This window comes from Panthera pardus, unplaced genomic scaffold, assembly GCF_024362965.1.
Source record: "Panthera pardus isolate Hobbes unplaced genomic scaffold, ASM2436296v1 HiC_scaffold_9, whole genome shotgun sequence".
In the NCBI taxonomy this organism is placed as follows: domain Eukaryota; kingdom Metazoa; phylum Chordata; class Mammalia; order Carnivora; family Felidae; genus Panthera; species Panthera pardus.
In genome coordinates, this window is record NW_026527024.1 from 152175 (window position 1) to 164258 (window position 12084).

Sequence of the window (12084 nt, forward strand, 5' to 3'; positions counted from 1 at the left end):
CAGTTTTGTTCCTCTGGTAGGTCACAAAGACCCTGTGAGATGACTTACAGCTGGTCACTCTGGCCAGATTGCCGGCCCTGTCTTTAAGCGATGGGATGTCGAAAGCTACTAACGGGGCGCCTGGGTGGCTCAGTCGGTTAAGCGGCTGACTTCAGCTCAGGTCATGATCTCACGGTCCGTGAGGGCTGTGAGTTCTAGCCCCGCGTCGGGCTCTGTGCTGACAGCTCAGAGCCTGGAGCCTGTTTCAGATTCTGTGTCTCCCTCTCTCTGACCCTCCCCTGTTCATGCTCTGTCTCTCTCTGTCTCAAAAATAAATAAATATAAAAAAAAAAAAAAAAAGAAAGAAAGCTACTAACATGAAGATTCCAATTTGAGTTAAAAATGAGATAAGGGGTGCCTGGGTGGCTCGGTCGGTTAAGCGTCTGACTTTGGCTCAGGTCATGATCTCACAGTCCGTGAGTTCAAGCCCCGCATCAGGCTCTGTGCTGACAGCTCAGAGCCTGGAGCCTGTTTCGGATTCTGTGTCTCCCTCTCTCTCTGCCCCTCCCCTGTTCATGCTCTGTCTCTCTCTGTCTCAAAAATAAATAAAAATTAAAAAAAAAAAATGAGATAAAAAATTGATGCCTGTAAAAATCATAAATAAATACAAGTTATGTTTGCGGTGCAGATTAATTAACCGCAGGATCTAGAATACTTTATTTCTCTTTTTGAATATTGTCTGTCGTCACTGGGGAGAAGCAAGATGGAGAGGAGAAAAGAATAACGTGTTGAGGTGAAATGAGCCAGAACTTAGGAGGAGTAAGGCTTGGGGGGCCCGGGAAGCCCATCTTTCCTTTAATTTGCGTTTGGAATGATGGAGTCCCTAACCTAGAATAAAACGCATCGCTTCGTTTTCTTGGTCTCAGCGAAGCCCCCCAATATCCCGCGTGTTTATCTTTAGTAAATTATGTTTATTTTTAATATTGTATGCTCATGATTCTTTTATATGCCAAATGTCACACTTTGCCGATGGTGTGAGCCCATCCCTGCGTCCTGCGCTCACGTTGTATTTCACGAAGTGCTTTGTCAGTCTACAGGCGTCTCCACGGTCCTATATTGTATACGTTCTCATTCTCCTTCCCAGGCACAGTTCCAGATTGGACCATTTACACCATTTGCTGCTTCAACTTTGAGATGACGGTCCCTGAGAGCTCACTGTTGTGAGACTGTAAACTCTCGTGCGGCTGGTGCCCTCAACCCTTACCGTCTGGTGTCCCACTGAGCTGGTGTCAGAACTCAGAACGGAAGCGGGACTGGAGGACAGTGAAGGGTGCAAACCTGAGAGGAAGTGACCTGAAAGTGACACCTGATGCCAGAACTTACAGAGTTTTTTTCTTTTCCTTATATAGGAAGCCTACAGATTCAGTACAACCTGGGCGGAACCAGACAGCCATATAACATTGATGTAGACCACAGGAACATGGCCAATGGACAGCCCCACAGTGTCAACATCACCCGTCACGAGAGGACCATAATTCTCAAGGTATCCATGTGTGTCCGTGTCAGCTGTACGTCTTAGAGTATTATAATCTCTACGCGCTGTTCTACGTGGATGCTGGTTTCGTTTTGGGTGGTGGGGGCAGGCGGAAGAGACCCGTACTATACCTTCTCCTACAAACCCCTAGCTAGCGAGGGCGAAAGAAGTGTCGTTTATTAAAGGAGAGTCAGTGACAGAGTTGATGGCGCAGACATTTCTTAGGGAGGAGGTAGAATAAATGTTTGCTATGTATATTCTTTGTAACTCTCAGACTCACACATCTATCAGTCTCCTGTTTTTATCTACCGTGCCATCTTTTTTCTCCATGTTGTCAGATGCCTGAAGCTCATCATGTTTCCCAGCGAAGGTTATTTCGGTTTATCTGACCTACTTCTTTCACTGCTCTGACACAATATGAATAACGTGGGTTGTTGTTGTTGTTTTCTTCTTCTTCTTCTTCTTCTTCTTCTTCGGATGCTTTGCCTTAAAAATCTTCAAAACACAGACCTTCCCCGAATCTCAGACTCTGGTTGTTGGCTCTGAACACACAAAGGGATGGTGTTGCTACGACAGTCAAATTTTATTTCAGGTTCATTGATTGTCCCTGCCCCCACCACTGATTTTTAACAATGGAGAAACCAGCCTGGGAGACACCATGAATAAAACATAGCATGAGGAGGTCTCCCTGGGAACGAAGCCAGAAAGATCAAGGATGGGAACTGTCACTGCATTCTCTAGAAGGAGTTCAAAATAGATACCTGTCAGGAAGAAGAACCGCAGGGGGACACTGTGTTGTCAGCAGAGTGGAGTGTCATTTGGCAGGGGCTCAGCCGCCACTCAGACCGCATTCAGATCCGGCTGGTTGCTGGGGGAAGTTCAGGCTGCAGAGAAAAGGCACGACCAGCCCTGTGTCTTTCTGAGCAGTGGTGGATGTCAAATTCATAACTTGATACGGAGTTTATGCTTGGCCTTTAGCAGTAAATGCTGGAGGGTGTTTTAAGGACGGGTCTTTCCTAGGAAAATGACAGCGTGCAGTTACAGTTTACTGTACGATCCATCAAGTACGTGTCAAAAAGGTGAGCTCAGTGCCTGGCTCATATCAGAAGCTGCAGGGGCACCTGGGTGGCTCAGTCGGTTAAGCGTCCGGCTTCCGCTCGGGTCATGATGTCGCAGTTCGGGAGTTCGAGCCCCGCGTCAGGCTCTGTGCTGACAGCTCAGAGCCTGGAGCCTGCTTCAGATCTGCGTCTCCCTCTCTCTCTGTCCTCCCCTGCTCATGCTCTGTCTCTCCCTCTCCCTCTAAAATAAATAAACATTAAACAAATTTTTTTAATAAAAAAGTAAAAATTAAAAAAAAAAAGAATAGGAGCCCAGTTCCAGAAAGAAAAAGAGACCTAAGAGGTGTTAAAACATTGGCCACACAACACTTTGAGGGTAGGAACAGCATAGACATGTAATCAGGGTGACGGGGACCCCTCCGCTCCCTCTTCCTGGCACGTAGGGCAAGGCAATAGCACTGAGACTTCTGGATGTGTTTAGAAAGCCAGATGCCCCAATGCACTTGAACTCAACTAGGCAAGACCTTATGGTCCCTGAGTGCTCTGGTCTTTCTCATCCCAGTCTCTCCAGCCCAGCTCTGATGGAACATAAAGTTTAGGACGATGGCCAGAAAAAAAAAAAAAAAACCAACATACGGCTTCTCCTTAAAGAAAAGTAGGTCAGACAGGGAGGCCTCATGGACCATGCTAGTAAATCCAAGGATACCTTTAGAACTCTAGAAAATACCTTCTTTCTTTTTTTTTGTTTTTCTGGAAGCGGTCTACAAATCCACCTTGAGAACTTCTACAACCTTAAGAAAGTGTCGGAGAGCTATAGGAAAATGTTCATCATGATCATTTCTGTATGAAGGGATTACAAATGGTTTCATTTCCTCTAGAGTTTTCTGTATTTCCTCGTTGTCTCTTGTAAGCATGTGCTGCGTGCTTTTGGTACGCGTTGCATTTTTATAATCAAAGAAAAACATGCAACCCAAGTAACTTCAACCCATTCTGAGAGCCCCCAGTTGTAACAGAATATAATGACAAAGATATTTGAATAATTTCAAATTAAAACGCACTTCTCATCAAAGAACAAAACTAAGGCTAATTCAAACAGGAATATAAAAACGCTATGCCTTTGGAATTAAGGCGAAATTTTATACGTTCACACACGCACAAACAGCACATAATTCCAATGATGTTTATCAGTGTTTATGGTGTTTTTAAAAGCAGGTTTGCTTTCCTAACTGGGTTTGGCTAAAGCTAACATTAAATTAATTTGCATTCCCTGAGCACATACTGTCTGAAATGGTGCTGAGCCCTGGAGGGAAATTGACCTTGGATGAAACATTTGCTGCCAGAACACAAAGTGCCCCATCTCTACATAGATAATGAGGAGCTGACTCTAGGAGTCATCAGACCCGGGAGTGAGCCAGAACCCGTGACAACCCTCAAGTGGCATCATTTACGAAAACTCACAGTTGCACCGGGGATAATAGCTGAAGGCTTACGGCCAGTCAAGATGTAAAACAAACCCCAGGCAGGCAGAGAGCACCTGAAAAAGTAGTGTAGGTGATGAAAATGCATGCCAATTAGAAGAACCCAAGAACCGAAAACATTACAAGGAATAATTTCAAAGTCTTGTGTTACAAAGCCTTTCTTCTCACTTTCCTTCCTTCCTGATGTCCACAGCTTTGTCTCTTCTTCCTCCCCTTCCTTTCATCCCTCATCCCGTTCCATGAGGGAGGTAATGTGGTTCACAGGCAGTCTGTACAACAAAATAGAGGATTGAAGCATGTCACAAAAGTATATACATATATACATATATATATGTACACACACACACACACACACACACACACACACACATATTTACATGTCATGGGTTATATTTACTGGCATAAAAAGCTGCCCCGGGGGTGCCTGGGTGGCTCAGTAGGTTAAGCATCCGACTCTTGGTTTCAGCTCAGGTCATGAGCACGTGGTTCCGTGGGTAGCCTGGCAGCTACCTCTGGCCGGTAAGAAACTGAGTGGGTTTATAACAATAATAGTTATTATTACTGTTACAAAATAGTTCAAAAGTATGCACAACCACAGAGACTAATAAAACACGTGCCTCTGTGTCTATCAGCCGAACGCTACAAATTTTGGCATTTTGCTCTCTCTCTTCAGGGTTTGTTTTTTTTTCTTCTTTAATGCAGTGATAATCGAGGCCCTGGGTCCTCCTGGTTAGATAGTGAGCCCTGAGGAAGGCAGTGGGCAAGGCCTTCAGCAGCATTTCTGCCAACAGATGTGTTTTTCACAACGCTGTTTGATGTAGCATCACTCGATGAGCATAACTTAAAAACGGATTTTGGTGCAAACAGTTCTGGGGTTGGAGGGGGTGACGGGCCCACGAAGGGGTCAAGGCCTGATATGATACTCTGGCCTGATCCCAGGGGTCAAACTAGCTCCAAAAAAAATGAATGAACTCCCTGTTCTTAAAATAACGATCACATATTTGGGAGCTTTGATGGAAGTTAGACAATATAGACAGAGCTCAGGGATATATTCTCTGGCATAGATACTCAGAGTCTGTATTCTCCACAAACCAAATGAACAGATGGTAACGATGTCATGTTCATTTTGGCTTTCATCTAACTGGAGGGCCATCCCATCTTTGCCAAGAAGAGGCTAACAGATTTCTCCCGCCAGGAAAATTAAGGACTTTCTTAAAAAAATAACTCCCCAGTCCTCAAGAGCAAACGATGATTAGGTCCCAAAATTTTTGTGCCGCAGAGAGCATGTGACTTCAGTTGTTTTCATCAGGAATTTTCAAAATAAATGTTACCCCCCCCAAAAAAAACCACTTTTAAAATAAAATAAAGATGCTAATTTTTGACTGCTATTAATCAGAACTTCAACCAAATTACGTAAAAAGCAGCTGACAGTGGAGGTACATATCGAATATGCATCCTAAAAAGGGTCAGAGAAGTATACTCAAGGGCAACAGTGTGTGCTAAATGCTAGGGACAGAGAAAAAGATACAAATGTTAGGACAGCACCAGTTTCCTCTGCAAATTAACCCTAAAGTCTCAGTGGTTTAACCCAATGGAAGTCTGTCTTCTATAGTTTTAGAAAAGCAAAGTCCTGTGGCCCCTCGTAGTGATGGAATTGTGCTAGGCAGGTGCTCTAAGGACCCGCCCCCACCGCCCCTCCCCTCCCATCCCTTTGGCATTGGAAATAGTTCTTGACTAAACCAAATCTCTGTCCATTATTTGTGTGGCCCTCCATGGCTCTGTCCTCTGGGACACTCTGCCTTGTCCATCATCGGCAGTGGCCACCTCTGAATTGAGGGTTGCAGATAATGCATGCATTGAAGCATTGCATTTCCTGCAAGGGAAGGGTCCTCGAGGGTCCATGCCCTGCAAGCGTCAGTCACGCTGAGGGCTGTTTTACACTTACGAGTCTGTTGTAGACCAACTGTATTGGTTTCTTTGCCGATACGATTCCTCTAAAACCTGAGCCGGCTTCCGATCTGTTTGCTTCCTGTCAGTTTCATGTGCCAGTAGTAAACCCTACATCCTTTCCTGGACATAAAGCTTGGACATATGTACTCATTTGCTTCCATGCCGCTCTCTCAAGGTCACGACAGCTCTCTTGTGGCCATCTGGAACAAAAGGCATGGGCGGGCAGTAGAGACTAGTTTTTCCTTCACCCACGGAGCTAAGCCAAGTTTGCGGAGCTGAGGAACCCGAATGTGCCTTTGTTGGTCAAATCTCCTTGCAGTTGATTTCTTATTCTCTGATGCAAGGCTCTAAAGCTTTGGACTTTTGTCTATTCCCTTTCACTGATGTTTGGAAACCAGCCAATTCTGTTCTGAACCCACCTCTTCTTTGACTTAGGCAGCAGGAAACAACTGATACCCAGGACCATTCTGGCACTTTTCCCAGAGCTACAGGTCAAAGGCACTTAAGTCTGCCTTCCGGGTTACATGAGGTGACAGTCTTAAACACTATTTTATCTCATACCATTGTTTTCCATCTTTCCAGCCTCGGACATACATTCGTGTGCTAATGCTCCCGAGCTTAGCTTTCTGTTATGGCCACACCGACTTCTGCCTTAGCTCAGGCTACCTTAGCTGCTATAACTACAAGAATTTATAGATTGGGGTTGTGGTTTCACAGATGTATGCTTGTCTCCAGACTCATCAAGTTGGATATATTCATCGTATACAGCTTTTTATAGGGGAAAATCAATCCATCTATCAATCAAGTAGATGGCAAAAACAACAACAAAAAAATTTTAGAGCAGTTTTATTAGCCGTAAAATGAGAAGTACCTCAATGACCCACTTGGAGGACCATAAAACCATAACGGTCCTGTGTGACAAAGAATTCAGCAGCCCAACTTCAGGACCAGTGTTCTGGTGCCACATGAAGAATTCCAGATCAGTTCTTCAAGTTGGTGTGAACATTACCTCGTGTACTTACATCATAGTGTCCTTTCCTTTGGTAACGTGGAGCCTGGACTGGACTTAGACCCCACCGCTGAGATAGGTCACTTAAAAACGTGTGCCTTTTTACCCTTGAACTTTCTGAGAATAGAGAACAATCCCCAAAAGTATACGGATGTAAACACTCCTGAAAATTTGAACGTCTGCAGCTGTTCAAGCCTTTAGTAAAGAAAATCCTGCTGTTTGGAAGCATGAAATCTTTTGGGGGGATGTCAGAACAAATAAAGGAAGTTGACCCAGCTAGCGTAGGGCCCCGCTCTTGAAATTACATTTACTGTAACTTCTTGCCTTTGGCTTATTTAGTGTTTATCTCCTCGGCCTGATGAACTCACAGCCTTGGATGTGCAGAATCTTTACACCACCGGCATGCTCGACAGAAGGGGGTGTTGGCAGGAATGATGATGAACCTGCAAAGTCCCCCGGTCCTTCCCTCCCAGAAGCGCCATTAGCCATCCAGTCGCTCTCTGTTGGGAGTCTGGCAAATATATTACTTACTTCACTTTCCACTTCAGTGGAACACTGACTTATGTTTAATTTGGTGGAGGGCAGAGGTCAATATTTTATTAGTTAGTGATATCATTACAGTGGTTTCATTCCATAGACGATGTCTGGGAAGAGAAGAGAGAGGGATAGATACACTGGAAACTTGCCCTTTCATTTGGCCTGTGTGTGACTCAGAGTTTGTTTTAGTTTTGTTTTGTTTTCAGTGTTTCCAGAGGAGCCTATGCACAACTGAGTCACACATCAAAAACCTCATGACCTCATTAGCTTGTTATAATTTGGTTTCGGGCAGGGGCTAGAGGAGTCCTGGGCCCTTGGAAAGGTGTTTCAACACATTTTCCTTATTTAGTTCAGAATAGAGAGTAGGACTGTTTGCGGGGGGGGGGGGGGGGGCGGGGGTCACGGGGGGTGCCTGGGGGGCTGAGTCAGTTGAGCGACTGGCTTCAGCGCGGGGCATGATCTCACGGTTTGTGGGCTCGAGCCCTGAGTCAGGATCTGTGCTGACAGCTCGGAGCCTGGAGCCTGCTTTGGATTCTCTGTCTCCCTCTCTCTCTGACCCTCCCCCGCTCACGCTCTGTCTCTCTCTCTCTCTCTCTCAAAAATAAATAAACATTAAAAAAAAAATAAAGAGTAGGACTGTTTGGTGAAGTGTCTCCCATAAGGAGAAGACGCCCAGCTCTCAGGACCTATGATTCCTCCCCCTGCCGGTGCCTTCAGAGCAACTCGCGGCCTCTAACGGAGACCGTCTCTATACGTAGAGGGGTGAGCACTGGATTTAAGGATGCAGTTGAGGATGTATGATGAAGATTCTGCTGAAGGGGAGTGTTCTCAAGATGGTGCTGGACTATTCCATTAACAAGGCACTTTTCATATACTGAAAACCGTCTGAGGATCGCCAAGAATGTCACACAGTGACGTCCAGTTGGCGTTACTCTCTTACGCATGTCCACCACATGACAGGAAAGTTCCGAAGAGCAAACAGTCCTGACGTCGATAAAGTCAGCTGGTCATCAACACCATCCGTGAGGCTACTCGCTAATGTGAAGGGCAACCCCAAAGTAGCCCGACTTCATTCAAGACGAACTTGAGGACAAAGCGCGTCTTTCACCCTCAAGGGGCTTCTGTCCCGGGAGGAGAGAAGAGCTGTGTTCACAGTCATATCATTTCTGCAGAGAGGAGGAACCTAGTCTACCTCCTTCTCGTCCAGAAGAGACTTTAACGAGTTGGCCTCTCCAACAGCGTGCAAGTAGGAGAAAGGCGATGTAGCAGCAGAGGGGAGTAGCAGTTGGGGCCGGTAACAAGGACATGGCACGTAAGGGCAAGACTTCCCTTCGGGGAGGGTGTGGGTCTAAGCAGAGACCCCCGTGGACTGGGATTGCCACATTCAGAGGCCGTTACTAAGACATGAATAAAAAGGAGGCCTTCTTGCCAAGCTCGTCCATTTCGTAGCACCGTGTTCTCCAGCAAGCGATGGAACTCTGTTTCCTCATCTGTGAAATGGGAATAAGGCCGCCTAGCTTAATGGGAGTGTGTGCATTCAATGAAAACCTCAAGCGTGGTCTGTTGTCCAGCAAGTGCTTCCTTCCCAGTTCCCTCCTCTTTCTTAAAAGCAAAACTGGTAAGAAAGCAGCTGTCAGGTCATTGTCAACAGGGCCTAGAGGATCAAGGCTCCCATTCTAGTTTGCAGTTCAACCCAGGGAATAAGTACGAGTGTTCCCAGTGGGCACATGTGCTTCTGCCTCCGTGAGCCACAGTCCAGCAGAAAAGGTCATCAATCACACAGACACGAACCAAGGGCCAATTGAAGTGTAAGCTCCTGCCGAGGAAGCTCAGAAAAGGGGGGAAATTGATCATCCTGGGGTGGGAGGGAGTAGATCAGAGGAGATTCACAAAGGTATCTGAGCTGTTCCTTCAAGGTTTTCGGGGGGTGGGGGGAAGAGGGTACACAGGGACCACATTATCTTATTTTCTACTGCAGGGATTTAGTATTTGCTCTTTTGCAATCCATAAAAGTTACACAGAGGAACCTACCGGAAAAAAAAATAGTGAATTCAACCCATCCAGCTCATCTGATCTGAAACAGAAAAAGACTCATAATGAATATGTCAACACTTTCAAGTTTTTCATTTCTTCTCCAAAGCAATTTCATCTACAAATGAATTATGCACTCCGGGGCTAGACAAGACCTCCACTCCTGCGCTCCAGAAAAAAATGTGTTTACTTCGCTTTCCATTTCTTACAGCTCAGCGGGAAAGCGGTTGCAATGCAATTTCTGAGGTGGTGTAGGGCTTGCGATGTCAGTCTTCTCTCCTTCTCCAGAACACAGCAACACTTGTCAACCCAAGGCTGGAGGAGACTTCGTCTCCCTCCCCCACCAAGCCCACCAAGTACATAAATCATCCCCCAAGAAAGAAGATGCGGTTCCTGGATTTCTCTTTTGTCTGGCGGGCCGACTCAAGTCTAGTCTGGGAGGCATCGTATTGTTGCATCCGTCTGCAGGGCGCCGAAATCACTCTCCAGGATTGTTGATTTTCGAAGCTACTTTTCAGTACAATAGGCTGAGCTCGTTGTTTCCCCGTGCACGGGTCGCAGGTTTTTATCTCCCGGAAGTGTCTCCTTTCTGAAAAACAAATGCATCCCGTCGTGCGGTATGAGGTTCCCAAGGGCTCCACGGCGGCCGCCCCTCCCCGGGCTCAGGAGAGGGAAGAGAGCCCCCCCGGGGCGTGAGCGGGAGATTTTGGTGGACGGTGGGGCCTGCCGCGGGCGCTGAGCCTGTGTTAAGATGCCCTCTAGCGGTCATGAGCCATAACCAGTGCTGAACTTGGGGAAGGAGCTCGGAGGCCAGTTTCTACAAAGGCTCCAACGTCCTGGGTGCGAGCGCGGGTCATTCGTCTCTGCTATGAAATCCCGGATGGCAGCGGTGTTGCTCCCACAAATGGAAGCGTGCCGTCGTGTTCAGAGGGTACAACCCAGGGATTTTGCTCCTGTTTGCACCATGTCACGGCTGTGCCCCTGAGCCTCTGACCCTGGAGAGGCCCAGGAGGGGTTTGCTGAGTGACTGAGCGTACGAATGAGCGGAGTGTGTAAGGAACAAGGGTTGTGAGCCCCACCGTGCGCCCGGTTGATTCTCCTTATTTCTGAGACATGTCTGATGCGCATTCTCCCCTCGGCCGCCACGTGATGGACAGAAAGAACAAGCCAGCGCCCATCCTAACGTGTCTGACACGAAAAACTCCGCTCCAAATGTTGGAGGGGACGGCAGCACAGAAGCTTGGTGGGTAGAGAGGGTCCCGGCCAGTAGTTCACAAGTGAAGGTCAAGGAAGGGCATCAAAAAGGAAGGAGAAGCGGGGCGCCTGGGTGGCTCAGTCGGTTGGGCTTCCGCCTTGGGCGCAGGTCAAGATCTCACGGTTCGTGAGTTCGAGCCCCGCGTTGGGCCCTGTGCTGACAGCTCGGGGCCTGGAGCCTGCTTCGAATTCTGTGTCTCCCTCTCTCTCTCTGCCCCTCCCCAACTTGTGCTCTATGTCTCTCAAAAAACCAAATAAATGTAAAAAACAATTTTTTTTTAAAGGAAGGAGAAGCAGGAGAAGGAATATTCTCTTCATCTCACTGAGCAAAAGGCTGCCTCTCGGTCGAGCGTCCCTCCTGAAACTGTCACCCAGGGCCACCAGCAGAAGAAATGAGCCCATCTACCAGCCCGGCTCCTGATATCCCCGGGGAAATGACATCAGAATCTGGATATTTCGGGGCATGTGGCTTCCATCCTGAGCTTGTGGGTTTAACCCCTGTAGCCAAACGCTACGAATGCAGAGTGGGGAGCAATGGGGAGCAGCAGAGGAAGAGTTGACACGTTCCTGTGGCCTCCAGCATCTGCACCAGCTCTGAAAACCTGTCTTGCTCCCAGAGATGGAGGCCAAGGGGGCTGGGGTCTTATCAGTCAGAAGATCCATAAACAGAGATGTAGTAAAAATGGGGGGAGGGGCGGACAGACGGCGGAAGCAACACTGGGGTGACCCTGCTCTCCACTTCTTCCCAATGTTCTGTGCCCACACCGGGGGCATCGTGCCAGGCTAGCCTTGCGATGGCACAGGGTCCAGGCCGGCACAGGGGAGAAGCTTCGACTTTGAATCCCACAGACCTCTGGGCTGTACCTCCTAGGATCTGCATCCTCATAGGCATCGTAACTTACTCCCGGTACCTCAGTGGCCTCACTGTCAAATGGGCACACGAGTATCAGCCCACAGTGTTGTTAGCAGATTCAGTGAGATGATACGCGTGAACTACCTCACGTGGGCTCTGACCTAGAGCCGACCTTCAAGAAATGGTAGATGCCGCCTTGATGATGGGGACACCGAGGAGGAAGAGGAAAGCTGAGAATCACGTCGGTCCGCTTTGTTGTAGCTTTCTCACACACACATACACACATGCATGACACGGGGAACTGGGTCACGGGAGGGGCGCATTCTCTTCTCACACATCACACGTGAGCCCCTTGTCTTTTCTCTGCCCCGTTCCTCCCCACCTCTGCTAACTCTCCCATC

The 12084-nt window shown here is 47.6% G+C and overlaps 1 protein-coding gene across 1 annotated transcript in view; it reads left to right on the forward strand.

The window, feature by feature from the left end:
- CNTNAP2 (contactin associated protein 2) overlaps positions 1–12084 on the forward strand; it is a 259111-nt gene that overhangs the window by 109173 nt on the left and 137854 nt on the right. The window contains exon 7 of the mRNA XM_053898623.1: positions 1389–1522. Coding sequence (XP_053754598.1) covers positions 1389–1522 — 134 coding nt within the window. The remainder of the gene's footprint in view (positions 1–1388; positions 1523–12084) is intronic.